This window comes from Spermophilus citellus (genome assembly GCF_964194105.1).
Source record: "Spermophilus citellus genome assembly, chromosome: 7".
Classification (NCBI taxonomy): Eukaryota; Metazoa; Chordata; class Mammalia; order Rodentia; family Sciuridae; genus Spermophilus; species Spermophilus citellus.
The window spans coordinates 162,358,184-162,382,546 of NC_138188.1; the positions used below are offsets into that span (position 1 = coordinate 162,358,184).

General features: G+C 53.3%; 1 protein-coding gene across 4 annotated transcripts in view; it reads right to left on the bottom strand.

The window, feature by feature from the left end:
- C2CD2 (C2 calcium dependent domain containing 2) overlaps positions 1–7,753 on the bottom strand; it is a 56,132-nt gene extending 48,379 nt beyond the window's left edge. For 3 of the 4 annotated variants that reach the window (XM_081302392.1, XM_081302390.1, XM_081302393.1), the window contains exon 1: positions 6,940–7,753. In XM_081302392.1, coding sequence (XP_081158518.1) covers positions 6,940–7,209 — 270 coding nt within the window. In that variant the 5' untranslated portion in view covers positions 7,210–7,753. The remainder of the gene's footprint in view (positions 1–6,939) is intronic. The other variant, XM_081302391.1, reaches the window with a different exon arrangement.
- Between the last annotated feature and the right edge of the window lie 16,610 nt (positions 7,754–24,363).

Genomic DNA, 24,363 nt, shown 5'->3' on the forward strand with positions numbered 1-24,363 from the left:
ACAAAGGAAATAAATTATTAACCTACACTCAGGACAGGGAGATTGCCTTTGCCTTTTCTTTTCTAGTTGTCCTACCCATGGCAGCCTGCACCCCGCCAGCGGCCAGGAAGACACTGAGGGAGATGAGCAGGGCACTCCCCTCACCCCACAGACGTTAAAACACACCCCAGAACCCCTGAATTAAAAACGCACTTCTGGGACAGAGAGCAAACAAATGGACCAGGAGACTGGAAGAGAACCCCCAGCATAGACCAAGTGCATGTGGAAACTTAGTACAGGCACAGCCTTCCTCATCCTAAAGTCTCCAAATCTGAAACCCTCCAAAATTTGAAACATTTGATGCTGACCTGACGCCACAGGTAGAAAATTCCATTCCATGAAACTTTGTTGCAAGAAATTATTCAAAATGCTGTATAAGTTACCTTTAGTCCTCTATGTATATAAGGTGTACATGAAACAAATGAACTTTGAAGACTTAGGTCCCATCCCCAAGATCCCACATGTTTATGCAAATATTTCAAAATCTGAAAATATCCAAAATCCAAAATACTTCTGGTCCCAAGCATGTCAAATAAGGCATATTTACCTGTAAATGGAAAAAGTGGCATCCCACACCATGGGGTAAAGGTGGATTTTTAAAAAATCTGGATGTGGGATAGCAATTCAGAGATTGCCTCATGTGTGCACCGGGGTAAGAAGGAAAACACGTCAGAGGCTGTAAGCACAGGTGCCTTAATCCTGGGGAAGGAATTAAAGATGAGAAAAGGAGAAGGAAAGAGGAACTGAGGCCAAGGGATCAGTATACATTCAGGCTTGGAAGAAATACAGGTAGAAAGACACAAGAATGTGACATGTGCGCATGTGTGTGGCACACCCATGCTGTGCCCCGCTCTGCCCACTGGAAGGGTCTGGAAGCAGTGGGAGCCACACAGTGGCCAGCACACCCAGCGCCAGAACTTAGATTCTAAACACTATCCAACAAATGGGACCTCAAGGCGCTGAAGAAGTGCGTGGGTCCAGGACCCGAGGAGAGGACAACACAAGGGGAGCCTTCAGAAAAGAAAAAAACCCCGTGGAACCACAAAGCAAGGAAATGGGGAAGGAGAAAGAAAGTGAACTTAATGGAAGAACACAGGGGCTCGAGAAACTCCCAACAGCCCAGACGAGAGCGATCTAAGTGGCACCGTCCATAGCACAGCATTGGGTCACAACCTGCAGAACAAACAAACACCACAAGTGATGTGCAGAGCCAGCTCAGCACAGAGGGAAAGGCAGGGCTCCCCTGTGGTACTGGGCAGTTGCAAGGGCAGGAGGAAAGAAGGAAGCAGAAAATCTCCGCTAAGTGAACTCCCGCTAAGCATGTGTGGCAGAGAAGGTGCACAGAGCGAGGCTGAAGCCAGAGGGGAGACGTGGGAGGAGCAGTGGGATCCGTATAGTCTCAAAGTATCTCCCCAAGAAGTGTGTCAACACAGGGGAGACAGAGGCGTCATCAGCTGCTGGAGGAGAACCCTGCCAGAAGCCACCGAACCAGAGAGACCGAGTCTGATATTCCCAGTGACAGGTCACACCAGCATCAGGGCCCCCTGATACAGTGACTAACGGGGGACACTGTTCTGAGTCTGGGTAACCATGGTGCACATGGGAAAACACCAGACAAACCGACCACGTTCAGCAAAGTAATGATCCATGTCCTTCAGTGTCACCAAGGTTGAGAAAAACAAGGAAAGACAGAAGCACCTTATAGGCTGCAGGAGATTCAGGAGCAGCAACTGAATGTCACTTGGGCCTGAGGGACCTTGGAACAGTAAGAGGAAAGAAAACCTGTGAAATCCAAATACAGTTTTCAGTTCCACTTATTAGACATGCTGGGGATGTTCACTTGGGTGATGTTACGTAAGTTGTTATTAATTACAGTCACAGTGAGGGAGGCTAACTTCTGGTACTACTACAACGTTAACTTCTCTGTTACAAACTACAGCAACTTTGTACCTAAGTTAATTCTTGGCTGGGAACATTGTGTTGCTATTATGGAAGGCTGGGGAAGGAATAGATAGACTCTCTCTGAATAATTTTTTTTTCAACTTTTCTGCAAATCTAAAAGCATTTCAAAATAAAGACTAAAAGAAGGAGGCTTTACAAAACAGCAGTCCACCTTCATCAGCTCATTACATACCAGGCATTTTGCTAAGTGCCTCCCAGAGCCCACCTCATCTCTACAGAGTGGACCGTTTTCTGGATAAATCATTCCCTTGTAAGGATGATGCACAGAGAGGTCAGGGCTTGCCCAGGATCAACCAACTGCTGCATGCAGAGCTGCGGCTCAGAGCCTGGTGGCCCACCCCAGCACTGCCACACAGGTCCTCCAGGTAGCCAGTGGTGGGCCCTGCCCATGGCAGTGCAAGTCAGCTTTGGCTGGACTGGGTTGGCGCTGGCACTACGCCTGCTCTCCTGGCCTCCTGCCTTGTTGGGAAAATGGGTGAGGACATATAGAGCCACAGAACTGGCGCCTGTTCCTGGCCCCCATGATCTGCAAAGTCACCGCAGCTTCCTTTAATGTTGATTCTTCAGGAGTGGAAAACAAAGTCCATTAAACAGCATATTCTGACGGGGCTGGCCAGCTCCCAAGCCAGAGGCCCATGTCCAGACACGCATGGTGTGCATGGCCACTGTGTCTCCCCTCCGCCACGCTTGCCGTTCAGCCCACTGCTGACGAGGGTCTGCTCAGAGCCAGAGTTGAGCAGGGCACCAGGCCCAGCTCTGCCAGGACAGACCCGTCTCTACCCCAGCTCACCATGCAGGGAGCTGAAGAGGGCACAAGTGCCACCAGGTGCAACCAGGGGGCAGTCACAGGTTGCCCAGATGGGGACGGGGTGGCATCTTTGCAGAATCGGATTCCAGCACCTCTGAGCTGAGATCTGAAAGATTTAGAAAAGGCAAGTGAGGGGAAGGAGATGAGCATTCCGAGGAATTACGGAACGACTGCTGGAAGGTCTGTACAGGGAAGAACCCTGGAGGTCTGAGCCACAGAGAGGAGGGCACGGCAGGAGTCACCGGGGAGGGCACAGTCGGCTATTGGCTGAGGGAAGGGCAGGCCCAGGGCCCTCACCCTGAGTGGCCAGCACACTCTTCCCAAAGGACTTCCACACTGTGGTCGCCATTGTTGGTCAAGGAGTTTGGGTTTTTGTAAGCATAACTGGAAGGTCATTGTGTGATGGGAAGGCTCTGCGGGCTGTGGCCACTTTGTTTACTAAGCTTCAGAAGCTCACATGGACATGAGCACTATTCATAGCACGTTCTGAGTTCACACAGCATCTGTTTCTCACAGAGACCGCAAACCACGCATCTTCTTGTTTGTCTCATTTAGAGCATTTCTCTGAAGAAATCCTGGGCTGAAGGACTAAAGAAACTGTCCTGATACAGGGTACTGCCAGTTAAGGGCAGGCAGTACAACTAGGCAGGTCCATGGCACCAGCAACAGAACACGACTCTTGCTCTGGGACTCTGCTGCCACTGACACATGGACCCAGGAGCATCCGCCTCAGGAGGAAGCTCTAGCAGACACCGTGGGGCCACCTGTGACAAGCAGGCTGTCTTCCAGAGCCAGGGAGGCTGGACACAGCGATGCCAGGGTTCACGGGGGCCGGGCATGGAGTGCACTGTTGTAGCTGCTTATTATCATGAATCATCTGAAGTGTTTGTGTGGAGGCAGGTGAGCACCAGAGGAAACCTGCAGGGTTGCCTTTGGATGATACAATACTAGTCCTCAGTCCTGGGCGTCCTGAGCGGAGACAGTGCCGCCTCTGAGATGGATTCTTCCTGAAGAAGTGTGCTCAGGTCAGTGGGCATTGTTTTGCTATGCTAGACGGAGAGACAGGAGAAGCAACATTGCAACCACCACCTGGAGGGTGAAGGGGGACAGACTGATGTCTGGCTTAGGGACAGGTGTGTATACAGCAGCTTCTACTGATGAATCTCAGCCCATAGGAAGCCCCTTGAGGATCTTGTGAAAAATACACTGGCTTCCCACATTCCTGCCCTAAGAGTGTGAGCTGAGTGGGGAGAGCAGGTATTTCTAAGTTCTCTGGGTGACTCTCCTGTGTCCACACACAGCAATGACGAGCTGGCAAACCAGGGGTCGTTTCCTCTCCTGTGTGTCCAGCTCTCTACCACATATAATGACAACTACTTCTGGAATAAGGGTCAAAATCCGGGGTCCCCTCTGATACAGGGAACCTGCCCTACTTTGGCCACTGGTCATCAAAGCACAAAGCAGACTCCACAAGCCATTGCTCAACCCTTGGATCCCAGGAGACACTGGCCCCATGTTTCAGGATGAGACATTAAACAACCATACCCTTTAGCCCTTCTTACTGGACCTCATTCAAAGAAAACATTAGGGTCTCAAGTTGAATTTGGTTCCCACGGGGGAACATGACTGCAGTGGAGAATGTAGTGGAGAGGCCAGCCCAGGCTCCAGGCGGCCCTCGGCGGCTCCCTCCAGCTAACAAGGTCGGCATAGATTCCAGGGGGGGAAGAAAGAGGCTCAACCAGAAAAGCTTGGTTCCTTTCCATCTTGAGATACAAAGCTGGGGTGAAACCTGGAACGGGAGGGTTACTGTTGCCCTTGGATAGAAAATTCTACTGTTCATGGAACACGCTGGACATCACCAAGTTATTACCAGCATCTCCCCATCCTGCAAGTGACAGACCAAGAGTTGGTCTCTCCCCTGGCTGGGATAGAGTGATAGCAGGACTGGGAGGGGGAGCTAAGCTTTGGCCCTCTGGCCAGCAGGCTGGGAGTGCCAGCCCTAATCGGGGATTAGTGGGAGTCCAGGTGGGGGAGGGAACTCCTGCAGGCATGGCCATTGGGGTCAGGGCACCCACCAGCACTGACACCAGCACTTGCCCGCCCACACTGTCATTACTGTCACAACAGTGATGGCCCAGGACATTGGGAGGGTGGCACATCAGTAGCACGGAGACAGTTGCTAGGATCCTATCTGCCTATAAACCCTGTATTTGAATTCAAATCAAGCGACACTCCCAGGCACCGGCTCAGGCAGTGACACTACAGATTGGTCCATGCAAAATGCTACAGGAGACTCTGGGCTGCTTTGAGCTCAAACCCAGTAAGTACATGATTGCTGGTGCATAAGGCTGCAGTGTGTGGCCAATAGCAGAGAGAACAGAGAAATGCAAACAGCCCCACCTCCTTCCTCCCTGAACACAACGCCCCAGCTCCCACATGAAGGCTCCAGTGATTCAGGTGAAAGGTTTTCATCCAACCCCCTCAAATCTTTCCCTAGGGAGCCTCAGACTTGTTTGACCAACCCAAGACCAAGGCCAGTCAGGGACTTCCTCCTGTCTCTGTTGACACGATAGCACAGGGCAACCTGGAAGCTTTGCACCTAAGGGAGCATATTTCTGGAAGCCAATCAAGAAATGACAGGAAATAAAGCAGACATCCCCAACTTGCAGAAGGCAGGGCCACTGGCTCTGGGCCTGAAACTCTGCCAGGAGTCCCAGGGTCTGGATCCTACAGATCACTCACCCAACAACCCCTGAGCTCCAGAGAACAGGAACATGATGTGCACAGGCCCAGGCCATCAACCTGAAGAGGACTCAGCACCAGAACAGGCCTGTGACCAGGTCAGTCAAAGTTCTGTGACCCATGTTTACTTCCAGGCATGAGGACACAGGTCTCGTGGGCTGAAGCAGGTGGATGTCCAGTTCTGGACAGCTGGGGCACCAATTCTAGTCACCAAGACAGACCTCTGTCAACTGACCTGTAGACCTTTTATTTATCATCCAAAAGGTATGGCTATGTTATTCAAGCATTCAGAACAAAGTCTCTTGAGTTGTTGGGCTCAGGCTAATTTATACTCTGACCCTTTTTGCTTTGTAATTCCATGGCCACGTGTGCCAAGGCATGACACAGACACGAGGCTCAGGGTGGTTGTGGAGCATCTTGAAGGTTGATGGGTCCAGAAACCAGCATTCCCTTTTTCCAAGGCCAGCGGCCACTGTCTGCACGATGAGGTTGCACAAGCAGAGGCACACACCCCTGAAGGCAAGAAGCAGCCAGGTCTGCCAGAAGTGCTTCCCCCACCCCAGGGGCCTCGCCCGCTGTGGAAGGCCTCCAAATAGCAGACGCCATGCCCCAGAGTGTCAGCAAACTAAGATGTCTTAAAAGTAAAATAAGTCACCAAATAATTAACAAGAAAGAAACAACAACAGGAGTGTGAGGTGGCAGTTAAGTAGCAAGCCCACAGCCTGAGCTCGGAATAAGCTAGGTTCATGTCCTGCCTGTGCCACCACAGGGTGCATGACCTGATCCTCTCCCGGCCTGTTTCCACACCTGTAAAATGGTGAGGGCACCTGTGCCCTAGGCGTGTGCTGACTTGGAGATGATGTGTGTACCCAAAGCCCCCAGTATAACACCTGGCCCAAACTGGACACTAGTTTCATATACCCAGAAATGAAAGCCTTTTAAAAAACAAAGAAATTCCAGGTGGAGTTCAATGCGATTAGACAGGGAAGCACATTTAGACCACAGATACTCGTTTATCAGGTGCAAGATCAGTGCATGTCCCACGGGAGGCTGGAATCCACCAGGGAATCCAGACAGGGAGGTTCAGCTGGAAAGGGACGGGCCCTCTGGTGCCTTCCTCCAGCAGCCTCTATCCCCGCACAGCCCAGGCCCAGCGCTTTTGGGGTTCGGGGTATTTAATGGACCCTCCACCGATGGTCCTCGATTCTCCTGGCCCTTCTCCTAACTTTCTCAGAGGTCTGCCAGGCTGGGGGTGGGGAAGGCTCACTTAGGGTCAGCCAGAGGCTGTGGCAACGCCTCCAGGAAGGAGGGCTCTCCCCTCGCCGCCTGCACCAGTCAACCGCTGTCCCCCCCCCCCCCCACCCCAACTGGCTCTCCTGGACACTCACCCCTCTCTTTTTGGCCTCCTGGTTCAGGGCGATCACCCAGGCTGTCTGCCACTGGCTCCTCCAGCTGTTCAGCGTCAGGATCCAAGAAAGAAGCGCGTCCGACTCAGGGCGCTGCTCTGCTTCAGGCTCCGCCCGCCGCCGCGGCGGGGGTCGCGCCCTGGCCAGCGCCCACTGCGTCAGGTATAGGCCCACCGTGACCAGGGCCGCGACGAAGAGCGACACCAACACGAACCACTGGACCTCACCGAGCCACCAGCCCAACCGGGCCATGGTGATGGCGCATACCCGGCCCGCCTCGCCCAACTTCCCCGAGCAGCCCCCGGGCCGGGACGCAGAGCCCGCTGGCGGCGAGCTCAGGACATCCGCTGGCGGCCGGCCGGGGGCTGGAGGGGGCGCGGCGGGCCAGAGCCGGGCTAGGCGGGGAGCCCGGAGGCCCGAAGCCGGGCGGGGCGAGCAGGAAGGGAATGCCGGGCTGGCGCCCGGCGGCCACGGCCCGGGATTGCGCCCCCAGCCCGCACACCTGGGAAAAGGGAACGCGGGAGCAGACCCGGCGGCCGGTGCGCCCGACTCGCGTCTGGGAAGTTCCCGGGCCGCGGCCGGGCGGGCTTCCTCCCAGCGCACCGCCCCGGGCGTCCCGCCCGCGGCCGGGCAGTGGCGGGAGGAGGCCCGGCCGGAGGCGGGCCGGGGGCGGGACCGGCGCGGGCAGGGGCCGTCCCTACGCCCCCTTAAAGGCCCCGCGGGCCCGCGCCCCTGCGTCCCCACCCCGCATGGGCCCCGCCACGCGCGCGCGTCCCCGCCCCTCCAGCGACTTCCCCCGCGGCGGCGGCGAGGTGACCCCGCTGTGCGCGCCTCCCCCAACCCAGACAGGCCCAGCTGGCTACAGGGCAGCGAGGTGCGCCGCGGGACTTTGTGATTAATCAGCGCGACCCAGAGGCTACCGTGGGGCGTCCTGGATTGTCCCGTATGCGTGCAAGTGTGCGCGCGTGCGTGAGCACGTGTGTGAACGATGCACTGTAGAAGAGTGATTTCAAGGATTGTTTACCACGGGCAAGACAGTGTCTATTTACAAGTCCTTGAAAGTCCCTAGAAGCCCATGACCCACACCCTGAAGTAGAGGGTGTAGGGTCTGGACTAGTGGAGTAGGCTGCTCAGATCCCAGGAGGGTGACCCCAGGCCCTGGACTCTTGTTGTGGATGCTGTTTATTGTGTGGTGCGTGTGTGAGGTGTGTACCTGGGTGAGTGTGTTTGATGTGCGATGGGAGTGGTATGGTGTGCGCGGTTGCGGTGTGATGCATGCCTGTGTCACCCTTCTTCATGTTCACCTTGCAGAGACAACACCCATCTTTTGGAATGACATAGAAACGCAGGAGCTGGAGATTCTCTGATACAGGCCTAAACCATGAGATAGTGACTTCGGTTATATTTTCTGTAGCTGTATTGATGGGATTTGACCTTGAAGCCTTCTCTTGCCTAGCAGGGGTCTGGTTGGGGGCCAGTGACAGGTCACATGGGTCAGGATTCAGCAGGAAAGAAGGAAGTGCTGGACAGAGGGCCCTTATGGAAAGAGAACAGAAAGCAGGCAGGTGAACTCCGACTGGGGTTGCCCAGGTGAGCCCTTCCACATCAGGTTTGTGATCAGAAAGTGGAGATAAGAATGGTCCCAGCAACTTCCTGCAAGTTACTATACTATCAAACGTGGGCTCTCTCCTCAGCCCTCAGGTTCTTATAGGTGGGAAATACTTCTCTTTTCTCTTAATTACATCTGCTATCTTAAATGGAAACAAAGGAAATTTCTTCTTATTTGGAAAAAAATCTAATTATTTGCTGATCTGCAGCCGGATTTATACAGTTGAACAATTCAAGTCCCGAAGAACTCCTGCCAGAATAACTCAGGTAGCCAGAAGTCTAGTCCTGCCCATCTGTTCCCACGTGAGTCCATGTGCATGCATGTGCCTGGCTGCAGCTCTGTGGGCGGAGCCTAGGTGCCCATCCTGTGCGACTGGTGGGACAGGTCTCCTTCCTCCATCCAGATGCCTTGGAGACTGCTCACCCCACTGGCATATTTAGAGGCTTGTAACAAACTGCAAACTAACCACCATCCCTAGTCTGGAATTTGTCACGCTTCCATTTGCTTCTACAAAGAGGGTGTCAACATGCAGACATGCATTGCTTCCAGAAGTGAACCACAGGAAAACAAGGAATGATGTAGCTTACAGAGGACAATGCGGGTGGCCCAGACATGTAACAAGCACTGACACCTCTCCAGGATCTAGGACAAAGACCAGGCTCTGTTTGTTTCCATCCTAGTCTAACGACTCTAGTGGCACCCCATCCCACTTGTCCACTGCACCTGTCCTCTCCTACACCCATCTCACTTCAACCCAAAAAGTGAGACTGCAGCTCTGTCCAGGAGAGGCTCCTTACTAACCCTCCAATGACCGGGATTCTCTGTCACGTTCTGCATTGTGATGTATTACTTTTAATCACTCTTAAACAGAAACTGTGGCAGCAGTGCACTCTGCTTGAGCTTGAGCTTCTGTGTTCACCTGAGCTTTTGTAAGCAGGTGGTGCAGGAGCATGGGAGAAGAGTAGGAGCCCGTGGTGCTGCCTGGTGCCCCCAAGCCCAGCTCTCACCTGTGATAGCTTGGTAGTAGCCACTGAAGGAACAGCTCCCAGCTGTTCAGCCTGCAGGAGCCCCAGGAGCAGTTACCCAGAGTACTCGGGAGGGCAGTGCTCTGATCTTGGACCCAGAGACTCCATGTGCTGGGTCTCCAGGTGACCTGGGAGAAACAGCAGAAACCACACTCTGAATCCCCCTCAGCTTCCCCGTCCCTGGTTCCCAGGGCAGGAGCAAAGGCTTCATTGTTGTGTTTTTCACTTTTCCGGCAGGAGCTGCCTCGGCTGTCTGCGTGCTGGATGCTTTGCCAAGTCTCCCGTCTAGGGGCGGTTTCCTTATCTGTGCATCAAGGTTGATGTGTTTCATTGTCTCCCCAGCAAGCCCAGGACCTGTGATCATGTGGTATATTCAGAATTAGTAAATATGTCTAGCGTGATGTGTTTCACCTCTCTGGACCCAAATCACAGTTATTCATATGAGAAATTATTCATTATTTTCAAGTCAGACATTCTTGTAGGGTTTTAAAAGTACTTCCAAAAAAACAGGATTTTGGTTAAATTTCCAATATCTTAAATTGCTAGAGGGAGAAAGGAAAGGTGGGGTCCAGAGGTCACAGGTGTCTCCAGTATGGTGGGAAGTTTCCTCCTGCCCCTGCAGTGCTCACGGTATTGTACTACTTCAGGTATCAAGTTGAGTCCCAGTACTCTGACAGACCCCAGAGGCTGGTGATGGCCTCTTCGCAGGCTCATGAGGGGCCAGCTGTGAGCACAGGGCTACCCTGCTTGGCACCTGACCTGCTGAGAATTCCCTCTTAGCAAACAGCTTTTCACACCTGGCTAGGTGCCGTAGGCTGTGACATGGGGAGGTGGTCAGGAGTGTGCCATCTGACCACTCTTCTGCAGGGTCCCTGAAGGGAGTCAGAGCCAGTCAGAGCCACCCTGGGCCAAACCAGGCCTCCCCTCCACCATGGCACCCCTGGGTTTCTTCTACCAGTCATTAGCACAACTCAGAGGGTCCTCGTTCACAGCACCTCCCCTGGGAGGAGAGCAGTGGTCCAGCAGTACAGGAATGGGGCGGCACACCAAGAGGCTGTGCCCACAGTGAGGGCGGAGACCGCACTCCACACCAAAGCCCTTTGCAGTGGTCTTTGCAACAGAAATTGTAGCACCACCTGCCAGGGATGTCATTCTCCACCCACACTATCCCCACAGACGCACCAGTATACAAAAGTCCGAGTGTGTACATTAATTGATCATCAACTACTGTCAGACAGGATGAGGCGTTAGACTTAGAGGACTCAAGTTTCATGCCAACACTGGAAGGTTGACATCATTCCATTTTTAAAACCGAGGAAGCTAATTTCAAGCAAGAAAGTGGCTGAGCCAGGTTGGATCTGTGTGAGCACCTACCCAAAGCCACGTTCTTCCCATTTCCTTTTGTAAAGGTAGAATCAAACAAGTGAAGAGGTCCCATTTCTCACAACGATTGGCAGAGTTTTGCCTAAAGGAGACAAATCTCCTTTTCTGTTCTGGAGTCAAGGCAACATGGACAGTCTCAATCAGAGGGGAACGAGGATCAGAAGATCATTCAGGAATCGACTCCAGGGGCAGATGTAGAGCTCCCGTGTATTCCAAGGCTTCTGGGGAAAGCACAGATGAACACGCTCCCATGCCTGCCATGGAGAGCGCTGAGGAGTCAGATGACCATCCTGTAGTGGTCAGCAGCCGGGAAACAGTAACCAAGATGTGCCTCAGAGATCCAAGCCCAGCAAGGACCTTGGGGAGCCCAAGTCACTCAGGCTTCCAGGGAGTGTCCTGGCGGCATCCCAGTGGGACCTGAGGTTTGCTACCCAGGGACTCAGCCTGCTGGCCTGCGACTACCCCAGCGGGGAGCGTGAAGCCACGAGAGCTGGTGCAGCTGTCTCTGCCGGAGGCTCAGGTAAGTTTCTTGTGGCACTCACTGACTGAGAGCAATTGCTCGGACAGTTGGCCAGGAGCATCCTTATGAGGGGAAATATTTAACCAGATTTAAAAATGTTTTTCCAAGGTACATCACCTCTCCTCTGCATTTTTCCTGGCCCCTCCCTTTACCGACACTGGAATCCCTCCGTTGAGGACTCAGCCTGGGGGAACTGAGGTGTCTATTTGGAAATGGAGCCAGATAATTCGAATGCTTCTGTTTGCCTAGCACTTGCACTAATCCCAATACCCAGAAAGAGGCTGGAATTCCCACCCCGCTGAGGGACGGTGGGTGGAAGCTTGGAGACGCTGAGCAAATCATGGAGGAATGTGGCTTGGGGCAGAGCTGGGCCTGGAATCCAGGTGTCCCCTGTATGGTCCTTCATGCCACGCCTGCAGCAGTCTGCGTGACGCTTGTGCAACTAGAGGAGAGGGTTCTTACATGCGCTCACACAGATTTATGGCACTGTCTCGCTTTCCCCAATGCTGAGGAGTGGGCAGGGGTGACTGTGTCTGTGAGCGCCTGAGGCTGGCCACCGCATTCTCTTGGAGCATCATCTCCCCACAGAGTTGCCCTCAGGAGTCTGGCCCTGGGGAGGGACAGCATCGAGTCACCTGTGATCCCAGCTCCTCTCCCCTGTCCAATCTCAGGAGCAACAAAGCCAAAGCCGAGGTTCTCGGGAAGAAAGTGGCTCCAGCTTCTCCCTCCTGGCTCTTCCTCTAGGTCACGGAGGCCCCAGGTGGTAGGAGGAATGTGATTCATGTCGGGGGTGGGTGGGGAGAAGGGCCCCCGCCGGGCATCACACAGTGGTCCCCTGCCCTCTGCTCTGCCGTCGTTGTTTAAACTTGATATCTCAGTGTCCAGCAGGATGCTGGACAAAATAACCTGGACCCATTCTCCCCACCCATCTGGGGAGCTGCATGGGACCTGGCCAGCAGCCTTCCTAATGTATTGCTGAGCTCCATGGAAAAGGGGGCGTCTCCAGGCTTCCCTGAAGGAACAGGAAAAGTCAGGGTGAATTATGGATGCTGTGTCTGGGCTGCTCGGGGCAAGGCAGGGCAGGCTTGGCAGTCCCCTGGGGCTGAGAGGCAGGACGTTCAAGGCAGATGAGCACTGAGCAGGTGAAAGCCCCTCGGGGGGGCCTGGAAAGGGGTGCTCTGGGAGTGAAGGGGCCGGGACAGCTGTCCAGGACACCTACACCACGCGCCTGCTCAGCCGCCAGGCACACGGTCCCGAGAAAGCGGCGACTTGGTCTGCTCCAGCGGCTGTGACAAACTGCTGTGGACCGGGAGGCTGAGGGACAAGAGTTATGTCACAGTCTGTGAATGAAGTCTGAGGTCAGGTGCTAGCATGATTGGGTTCTGATAGGCCCCTCCTCCAGGCTGCAGAGAGTCCCCTCCTCATGTGTCCTTCCATGACAAGAAGAGGGCAAGAGAGGTCTCCGGTCTTCCTGTTTGGTCTGCGCTGCGGGGATGGGATCAAGGCCTTGGGCATGTGGGTGGCTCCCCCACAGAACTACCTCCAGTCCTCTGGGGTCCCCTTTTATGAGGGCTCTGCTCTCGTGACCTAATGACCTCCCACAGATCCCCACATTTTGTTGGGGTTAGAGTTTCAACATGAATTTTGGGGGGACACAAATGTGCCCTCTACTGCAGAGGGGATTAGAATGAACACTCAGGACACTGGGCGACTCCTTCACCTTGGAGACTCCTGGCTTCACAGAACCCAGCTTCAAGAGACAGCCTGCAGGGAGAGGAAGGCACGCAGTGAAGAGCAGGATGAGCCAGCAGCACCTCAGCCCCTGGCCCTGGAGCAGCCAATGAGTAGAAGTGACCAGAGACCTCAGGGAATTAATGCTGAAAAGGAGTCAGAGACTGGCACATTTGGCGCTAGCCGTCATGGCCATGCTATGGGGTGGGTAAGGCACATGTCACTGTCGCTCTTTTGCAGGTGAGGAACTGAATCCAGAGTTCTGGGACTTAGGGCTCCAGGCTTCTCGTGGACACAGCTCAGCCTTGAGCCAGATGTATCCAGAGCTCCGGCTGCCCACACAGTCCCCTTATTGGCTGTGACTGCACCTTTGCACAGAAAAGTGGCTGCAGAGCACTAAACCTTGGTCTTGAGGACATTTTCCAGCCCTGGGTTCCACCAGCGCACACTTGGGAATCGGCATGCTGTGCTTGCTCACGTTCCTCAAAGCTGCTCTCAGCAGAGTGTCCAGTGGGAGGCTCCAAGGAAACTGTGTTACTATTTTAAAGATAAAAGCAGTTGGGGAAGCTGCTCTATTTCACTCTAGGGCAGATGCGAGAGATCCTGGGCAGTGGGACAGGAAGAAGTCACCAACAGGAACAGGCAGAGGCCCGGGCTGGGACCAGTGCTTCCTGATGCCGAGGGCTCCCGCCTGGACCAGAGTACTGAGGGAAGCCGCGAGCCTGGGAGCCCCACTCTGTGTCCACCTGGAAGCCAGGCTCGCCGGAGCTCTCCCTGGAAGCTTCCCTGAGGCTTCCAGGTCCTTGTGGGCACGCAAGGTGACCGTGAGCGGCCGGGGATCTGGCCACATCTCACACAGGGACATGGAGAGGCATCCCCTGCTGTGAGGCAGAGTGCACGTGTGGGTTGGGAGTCCGGGGTCCTTGTCCTCCCTCTGGGTCCCAGGCCATCCCGGAACTGTGCTGTCACCAGCCTTCTCTTCCCCCCAGGGCTGTGGCGGGCCCACCCTCAGGCTTCCCCAGCAGCAGTGTTCCCTCCAGAGGCCCCCTTCCTGTGCACCTGACCAGCTGGACCTCTGAAATAGGTCCTCAGTCAGGTTCCCTCCGTGGTCACCTGCCCATCCCCGGCAATGTATGGAACACATATTCCCCAGACCAGGGCACTGCCCACCGCCACACCCTGGAGCCAGGCTGCACATCCACCCCTGTCGGAAACTGTAGATGGTCAGAAACAAACTTGCCGGTGTTATTGCTGCCCTTTGGGGGTTTAGGTGGGCTTCTTCCTGCGTGAGAACCTGCCACAGTGAAAGGTTGGTGGAAAATGTTCCACAGAAGGTAAGTCCTCAGGCACCACTCAATGCACTGCTGCATCAGGACTGCTGTGAGAGCCTCACATGCAGAGGCGAGACCTGCAAGGGCAGTAGGCGAGGCCCTCGGGGACAGGAGACGAGACCCTCAGATACACAGAGCACCTACAACATGAACTGTCACAGAGAGACACTGGCATTCACGGACACTTGGAGCAGTCTTCCCTTTTAGATTTGAAAACACTCTTGTATTAAGTTTGATTATTAGAAACAATAAAAAAATACACTCACCTGTACCTCACTTCAGCTCCACCCAGGAAGAATTCCTCACAGTTACTACCTTCAGCTCTTACCCATTACGTCTCAAGTGTTCAAGTATTTCAACCAAATTGACAAGGTGCATTAAAATAATGGAAATCACAGTCTAGATCTCACACATCCTTTATCATCACCAAGAATGAAAATACAGATGGTCTGATAAATAGGCTACTGGACAGTATGGTGATTTTTACATATAGATAAGCAGTTCTGTTTGTAGGGCACTGGGCAAATGTAATATCCTTTTATATATTACACAATATACAAAGAAGTGACTTTTATCCTTTGGGGAAGCTATTGCCACCACTGCTGACTCTCACTAGGGTGCATTCTTCAAAATGACCAGCTAGCTCTAGAAGATACTTCTGTGATTGCATTTCTTCTAATACATACCAGTTGTGAACATAATACCCTGTTCAGTTGAACATTTAATAGAAATAACTTGTGTAGAAAAGTTTATGACATTTTCACAATTAATTTACGAATACTTTCAGACAATCTAAGCATTCATCCATTACTTTTTTCAAAAGAATAGACCCCTAAAAACATAACAACTTTTTCAAAGAGACAGCAGGTGGTGTATCTGTTGGTTGGCTGGTGTTCCTACTGGTGTCCACATACAGGGCCAGGGGACAAGCTGGGTTAATAAGATCATGTGTTTCACACTGTTAAGCCACCCAGTAGCCATTGCTGCCGCTCACAGCTCAGGAGGCTGGAAACCCAAGAGCATGGGGCTGGCATGCTGTGGTGGAGGGCAGAGGGCAAGAGAAGGCCTGACCCCTTTATAACTGACCCCCTCTCAGGATGACCAGTCCATTTCCCTGCAGCAGCAGCAGCAGCAGCAGCAGCAGCAATCGACTCCAAAGCCCCACAGGCTCACTACTCCTTAAAGGTCCTGCCTCTGGGCACTACTGAGTTAAGATGAAGTTTCTGCCCCTTGGACTTGGGGGATATACGCAAACACCAGCCAGGCCAATGTGAAGATGACACGTTTGAAGACTATTTCTGGCCTTTTGGGAAACACAGGAGATAGTTACTTTACCAAGGCCTCTTAGTTAGAAGTGTCTTAAACTCCTCCATCGTCAGCCCAAGTTTGTGTCCCCAGCTTAACCCAAGACGTCACTGTGCCAGGCAACCACAAGGCCACTTCCCTGATGCTCCTGACTCAGCAGCTGTACCCTGTCAGGGACATTCCTAAGTGTCTTGCATCAGTCCCTGGGTTTTTAATCATTCTAGTTGGTACCTGGTTTAGTACTTTAAAACTAAACTAAATATTAAAGTTTAGTACTTTAACACTTTTTACCTTATCAGAAGGGAACTACTCAAGTAGGTGTAGAAAAAGAAGCAAACCTTCTGCTGAAGTATCCGGGTTATTATAAAAATAAGCCTGGGCCAGAGGCAGTGTCTGCAGATGGAGAAGGTGCAGGCCCTCGGCTCCTAGGCACCCTGTCCCAGGGCAGAGGCTGGCCCCTGGGTGCTGACAGCCACCTGCCATCCTGGGAAAGGAAGGGGACGAGGGCTGGTCAGGGCTGAGGGTGGAGCTACACAATGCTCCTCAGAATCAGGTGTGTGTGTGTGTGTGTGTGTGTAAGCCGTGTTTAAATTTGTTTTTCACTTTACACACTCATGTCTCCATCTTTTTAAATCCCTTCCTGCTTTTATGGTCAGCGTCTGGTGGCCACCACAGCTCTGTGTCCCGTTCTTGCCTCACCCAGGTCAGTGCGTCCCAGGCATCTGGCCCTGAACCTCTGCAAGGTGCTTCTTGCTCACCTTCACAGGTCTGTCCTGGCCCGGGCCAAGGGCCACACGTGCTCTGGGATCTGGGTCGACCCACCCCACTTCCTACCCACGTATGAAGGATTTTGTGATCTTGCTTTTCCTGCCCCCAAGTTTAATCTTTTCGGGTTGTTTTGCCTCTGTGATCCTCGATATTTTCTCAGCTTTTATTTGCAAATTTGGTCAACTTCAGTGTGACTTCAAAGTCTGCAGCAAGAAACGGACGTCAGCACTGGAGGACCGTGGAGCAACGGAGAGAGAGCGGGCTGAGGGTGACACGGGTCCTGGGCCTCACTGCTGAGCCAGCCCCTCTGAAGGGCATGAATGCAGGGCTCTGCTTTGTGCCGTCGCTCCTCCCGGTCTAAGGATATCAAGATTTGGAGACCCCATGACACTTCCTTCCTGACTCCTCCATTTAGTACATAGCTACAAAGAAAAGGAGGCTCTTTGTTCTCATCTGTTTACCTGCCCATCCATCCGTCCATCCATCTGTTCACTCAGCATTCCCTAAGTCACAGCCAGCAATGTGCCAGGTGCCGCTGTCCCTGTTCTGGGTCACACCTGGGGAAAGTTGCAGTCCTGCCTAGTGTCAATGCCTGAGGCCGCACCTGGTGTATTTCTGACCTGCACTGTGGCCTCAGCCTTGTTCTGGCCCCAGCTGTACACAGGTGGACGCTGGCGTCACTCTGCCTCAGTTGCTGCAGGCATCTCTTGTTTCCTGCCCTGGTTTCTCCACCTCCACGCAGGGCGGGCCCCACCCTTGAGGAGCACACGGAGGTCTTAAAATGACAGATGTTATCTCCTGGGGCAGACCTAGACCAGTGAGTTACAGGAGACGCAAGGCAAGTGCTTGCCTCTCAGAGGCGTTTTCCAAGGACCTCAGAGGGCCACCACAGCAGGGCCAGCGTGCAGATCGCCTTGCTCAGTTGTCCATGCTTCCCTGCTGGGACACTCGTGGTCTCCTCTGGGCCCTGGTGCCTCTTCCCAAGAGGACCTTCTAGGCAGCAAGCTCTTGCTGTTCAGGTCAGCTGCTTTCCCTGAACAACGAGGTCTCCACCCCACTGCAGTGAGATGGAGGAGGTGCATGCAATTCTTCTTCTTTCTTCTCCCTTCTCCTCCTCTTTCAGATTCCAGAAGCATCAATTTTTATTTTGCCCCTCATTTCCTGAAGGCTAAGGGTGCCCTAGAAACCAGTCGGAATCCGAGGGGGAGAGAAGGAAGCATGGGATGGGGCCCAAATGGAGCACCCCCCAAGCCAGGACTAGCACTTCTCAAGCCAGCATGGCTCTCCTCAGACCCTTCCTCGGCAATCGAGAGGGCTAGTCTCCAGAGACTGAGGTTGGGGAGAAGAAATGAAAGGAAAAGGAAACAAACTGAATGCTACTCCACGTCACCTACTGTCCCAACTTCTGCCTTACTTAATTGATCCCCTGGCCTTGAGGCTGCAATCTTCACTCGCATGACATCATGGAGCAGAGATTCACTGTATCTCAGTGGTTTGTGTGCCCTTAGTAGTTATCACAAAGACACACAGACAGTAGGTGCTCAGCAAAGACTGTTGAAAGAGCATGAACTCTGAGGCTTGCAAAGTTCAGGGTCAGTCCACAGTGAACTGGAAGGTAAGAGGAGCATGGATCTGAGTCAGAACTGTTTGGCTTCAGTACCTGCACAGATTGCACAGTGCAAAGCAACGTCTGTATGTCTCTTGTTAAAACTGAGGTCAGTGCAGTGTCTACACTTGCCCCTGTGGTTCTGAAGCCTTTGGAACTGCTTTGCAGGAAGAATTTAGAAAAGTTTGGAGAAGTAGCCTAGAAAAAGCTTACAATACTGTAAGTGGAGCTCAATAGCCAATTCTAGTGGTAGCTCAGAAGACCAGAATGTTGATAGGAAACACTGTGCTGATTAGGTTCTTGATGGAACAAGACTCCATTGGGAATTGGACTAAAAGCCATTCATGTTACATTCTGGCAAATAATATGTTTATATTTTGTCCATGCCCTGAGTGTAACTGAGTAACATGTGACTGAGTGTAAAGGTGATGGACTGATTGATTGAGTGGAGGACATTCCAAGGCAGTACAACAGTCAGGCTCTGGTCTGATTATTGAAAATAGCTTTTGTCCAGGTTTATGGTGAGAATTCAGACAAAATGCAAAGCAGAATGATGCGAAAAACCTGCAATTTGACCAGAAAATGAGCCTCTTAAAGTTCAGGTTAAGTTGGTTTCTGAAAAGATTAACACCGTTAAAAAGAAGCCAAGTAACCGGACAAGGGGGTGCCTACCTGTAATTCCAGATGCTAGGGAGGCTGAGGCAGGAGGATCATGAGTTCAAAGCCAGCCTCAGCAACTTATCAAGACCCTAAGCAACTTAGTGAGACCCTGACTCAAAATTAAAAAGGGCTAGGGATGTGGCTCAGTGGTAAAGCCCCTCTGGATTCAATCCCTAGTACAAAAGAAGGAGGAGGAGGAGGAGGAGGAGGAGGAGGAGGAGGAGGGGAGGAGGAGGAGGAGGGGAGGAGGAGGAGGAGGGAGGAGGAGGAGAAGGAGGAGGGGAGGAGAGGAGGAGGGGAGGAGGAGGGGAGGAGGAGGAGAAGGAGGAGGGGAGGAGGAGGGGAGGAGGAGGAGAAGGAGGAGGGGAGGAGGAGGGGAGGAGGAGGAGAAGGAGGAGGGGAGGAGGAGGAGGAGGAGGGGAGGAGGAGGAGGAGAAGGAGGAGGGGAGGAGGAGGAGGAGAAGGAGGAGGGGAGGAGGAGGGGAGGAGGAGGAGAAGGAGGAGGGGAGGAGGAGGGGAGGAGGAGGAGAAGGAGGAAGGGAGGAGGAGGAGGAGAAGGAGGAGAGGAGGAGGAGAAGGAGGAAGGGAGGAGGAGGAGGAGAAGGAGGAGAGGAGGAGGAGAAGGAGGAGGAGAAGGAGGAAGGGAGGAGGAGGAGGAGGAGGAGAGGAGGAGGAGGAGGAGAAGGAGGAGGGGAGGAGGAGGAGAAGGAGGAGAGGAGGAGGAGGAGGAGGAGAAGGAGGAAGGAGGAGGAGGAGGAGGAGGAGAGGAGGAGGAGGAGGAGAAGGAGGAGGGGAGGAGGAGGAGAAGGAGGAGGAGGAGGAGGGGAGGAGGAGGAGAAGGAGGAGAAGGAGGAGGGGAGGAGGAGGAGAAGGAGGAGGGGAGGAGGAGGAGGAGAAGGAGGAGGGGAGGAGGAGGGGAGGAGGAGAGGAGAAGGAGGAGGGGGAGGAGAAGGAGGAGAAGGAGGAGGGGAGGAGGAGGAGGAGAAGGAGGAGGGGGAGGAGAAGGAGGAGAAGGAGGAGGGGAGGAGAAGGAGGAGGGGAGGAGAAGGAGGAGAAGGAGGAGGGGAGGAGAAGGAGGAGGGAGGGAGGAGGAGGAGGAGGAGGAGGAGGGGAGGAGGAGGAGGAGGAGGAGGGGAGGAGGAGGAGGAGGAGAAGGGAGGAGGAGAGGAGGGGAGGAGGAGGAGGAGGAGGAGAGGAGAAGGAGGAGAGGAGGAGGGGAGAGAGGAGAGGGAGGGGAGGGGAGGAGGAAGGAGGAGGGGAGGAGGCCATGCTCTGTAATGGGACCATAGGAAAGACATCTTGAGGACATCTCAAGAAATGGCCAGACTCCCCAGACTCCAGGGTAAAAAACATTTAAACTCACTTGAAAGGGTTTGTTTTGAGAAGAGACCCCTGGAGCACCCTGTTAGCACAAGGACACTTAGAGTTACTTCCTGTGGATTTGTTCCCCCTGGTTGAGCCATTCAGGCACTCAGAGGGCACTGCAGCCAGGTTCCAAGTGGGCCTGGCTACTGCTCCCCTGGTGGCCGTCTTGGGTTGCCACATGGTTCTGAAGGCATGCAGACCGAAGGACCATGGCGTCTTTCCCCAAGATTCAGAGGGAAGACGGGAGGCCAGGGAGCGCATGGCAGCCCCTGAGGGGAGACACATGAAGATATGGGTGTGCAGCCAAAGCTGCGAGGAGCCCCCAGGAAGTCAGAAGCCAGGAACTATGCCAAAGACAGAGGGAGGTGGCGGGCAGAGCTAGGCCAGGAGGCCATCAAGGCAGTAAGGTCACATAATGCTAACTGAGACCCAGAGGCCAAACGTGGAGCACCAGGAGCTGATGCTTGCCCTCTGAGGTTCTGGTCCTTCTGGAACCAGTTCTTCCCTCTAGTCCACTCCTTCCTTTGGGAACAGAAGTGTTAATCCTGTGCCATCGCATCTTGGTAGTGTGTAACTTGGTGTTTTGGGGGGTGGGGTGGGTTTCACTGGGGATTGAGCCTAGGGGTGTTATACCACTGAGATTCATCCTCAGCCAAGGCTGGCCTCAGTTATCATCCTCCTGCCTCACACGCCTGGTTAGTTGGGCTTACAGGGGTGTGCCACCATGCCTGGCTTATTTTATTTTGTTTTCACAGGAGCTCACAGCTGAGTTTGTCTTGGTCTCAGAGGCAAATTCAGTCTTAGACTTTGGAGCAGCCCAGGAGCTACTGACTCTGGGGTGGACTCATGCATTTGCACTGTGAGGTGAACACCAGTCTTTGGGGGCCAGAGGTGGACTGTTAGGGCTGGGATTTCAAATGTCCTCCCACATGTGCTGGAGGGTTGGTCCCCGATACAAGTGTCCGGAGGTGAGGCCTTTGAGAGGAGACAGGATTATAAAGGCTCTGACCTCATAATGGAAAATGAGGACTAATAATCAATCTGTCATGCAGCAATTCTGGGAGGCGCTTCTTTAACGAGATGATGTCCTCCAGCCCCCTCAGGAACAAATTTTAACTAAAGTTACGTCCCCCTCCTCTCCTCTAACCTTTCCCCTAGCACCCCACCCCCATGGTTAACAAGGTATTCCAAATTCCAAAGACAGCCCTCAGCAGGGCCTCCCCTCTCCTCAGTGGGTATGGGTCTACCTGCAAAGACCATGCAGACGCCGGCCACAGGAGGTCACAGTTCCCTTTGACGTGATGAGCAGGCTGCAGAGGCTCAGGCCTGGGAGGGGCGCTGTTGAAAGAGGGCGAGCCCCAGATCTCCTGTGGTTTCTGTCCCCCTGTCCCCTCTCATGGAAGCCCCAGATCTCCTGTGTTTCTCGTCCCCCTGTCCCCTCTCATGGAAGCCGTGGCGTCCAGGAGCTTTGAATAACACTGTTTTTCTTTATCAACCTCGGGCTCCTGAGCTTCAAGCAGACAGAACCTTCATTTCCTATACACGTCTTTGGCAAAAGCCAACCGGGAGGAAGAGAGCCCCTCTGAGCAGGGGGGCAGTGGTGCTCTCGGGCAGGAACAGCCCTTCTTCTGTCGCACTGCTTGTGCTACTGGAAACTGCCGCTGGAATCTCAGGGAAACCCCAGGGTTGCAGAGGAGTCTCGCCCGCGGTCCCCGTCCCCTCCCCTCATGTTCTTGTGGTCTTGCTCCAGAGCATTCCAGGAAAGACACAGGACAGTAAAAGAATAGCAAAATTTAGTGAAGGGACAGGGGCAGACGGATGTGCGTGGTGGGAACACGAGGTTAAGAGTTCTATACCGTGGCCACTGTGCTGACGCCACATGCTTCTCCAAGAAGCAATTTACTTGCAGTCATGCTTGGCTCTAAGTGGACAGGATGTATGACATTCCTCAGAAAACCCCCTGTTATCTGCAGGAGAAATGTGGCCCAAAATAATAATAAGAGAGACCCAAGGGAGATAAAGATAAATCCTCCTAACCACAAAATCTGTAAGAACAGGTCAGCATGGGACAAAGTGACCTAGAGTTGTCATGGCAGTGGGGACTTGAAAGTCGGATGTCATCCTGTCAGTCAAAAGTGGACCTTGGGGGACTCTCTGGAGCCTTCTGGGATCCCTATAAAGCTGGAGTGTAGGGGTCATGCTGTCCTCTCCTCTCCTCCCTGGAGAGTGCCCCTGTTCCCTTTTCCTACCCCTTCATAATCTCATGCCTGTTACTCCGAGTGACATGTCTGGAATCCTTCTGTGATCTTGTGACTGGATCACAAGAATTGGGGTTTGAGGGCGAGGGGTGGGGTTTCTTCCTGATGGCTCAGTTTCCCGGAAGACACTGGCCTGTAACACTCTCAGTCCCCTCCTGGGGGTCCAGCTCTTCTCACTTACATGAACCCTACTCTTTTCACTCTTCCCTTTCATTCTCACCTGTGGATTCTGACTTTCAGATCTGTGAGGAAGGAACCTAGAAGGAAACTGGCGAGGCCTGAGCCCTGGCCACCCCATTTGCCAGCAGAAGCAGGGAATCGAGTTTCATCTCCAAACTCGGGGGTTTTAAAGGATCAGAAAAGGGGACAAGGGGCACTCTCAGGGGAGAGAGTGGATCTCTCAGAGAGGATGGTGTGCCCCTCCTGCCCTCCAGTTTTGTTTTGGGTCCTGGGAAGTTTCCAGAGAGTTCCCCCCCAGGTCCACCTCTTTAATAGCAGGATGACATCAGACTTCCAAGTCCCCACCGCACAAGGTAAAGGGCCAGGGCAGCTCGGAGTCACTGGGTCCATGCTGACCACTTCTAATTGGAACCTGTTCTTGCGGAGTTTACGGCTGGAGTCTTTATCTCCCCGAGTTCTGGAATCAGGTCTGTGTCAGGGTCACAGCCACCTGCCTTCCGCCCAGGGTAACCTGTGCCCTTCTTATGGGCATGGGGGCCTGCATTTCTCCTGCGGATGACAGGTGGCTTGCCTGAGGAATGCAGCAGAGCCTTTGACTTAAGCCTGGCAGGGCTGCAGGTAAATTGCTTTTTAAAAGAAAGCATTTGGGGATCAATAGGGTGGGCCCGTTGGCAGAACTGTCCCCCATGTTCCCACCACTCACATCTGTCTGTTCCCCAACACCGGCAGCTGCCCAGGGACAGATGAGAGAAGGCTACTGACTCAGCCAACAGGAGGCCAGCATCTCCAAGAAGATCCTGCAAACTCGATGCCGCTGCGGGAGCTTCCCATTGGTGGGACCTGACTGGAATCCAAACTTGAAGCCATGAGGGGCTGCCTGACCCCTGGCTGGATTAAAGACAGTGTACTGGTGCTGAGAAGTGTGAACATAAGACAAGGAACTCATCAAGGCAAGTGAGGATCCCTCTGGATTTTTAGAAACAATTTATTAGGCATACTGAAAGTACAGGAACGCTCAACTAGAAGACCCAGAGAACAGGAGGATGGTCAACATGATCTTTAGGGCAAAATTCCCCCACTATTCAAAAAAACTTCAAAATGTGAAGGAGCTATAGAATAAATCCTTCCCAACTGGCAGATATTGCCTTTAGAATCTATAATGCAAGAGAAATAATAACATCCAACTTTACACACTGTTCAATAATCCATCTTTGATCTGCTGAACAGAGTGGTTTTTGGTAAATTGTATGAAATCAACGCGAAGATACAACTTCAATGCTGTGAAAACCTATTTTTAAATCATCCTGGTAACACTTAGTGGGTCATTTTGTGGTTCTAGTGCTGTGAAGTAAGCACTCTAACAACACCTTGCTTCCTTTCGCTTCCTTACACATGAAAAAGTCTGTTTGAGGGGACAGGTGACTCCTGATGTGCTCATCATGAGAGAGAGAGAGAGAGAGAGAGAGAGAGAGAGAGGCCAGAGTCTATATGCCACCAAAATGGGGAGAATGCAAAGGAACATTCTTCCCTCTTCTAGTAAGCCAGATGCTACTCTAGCCTCCCACTGTGGAGTCTACCCTTGCCCCAGGTCATCCAGAGATTGAGTCGAAGTAGAGGGTGTCTAGTGGTAGGCTGGGACCCACGTCAGATTATGACAACCTTGTA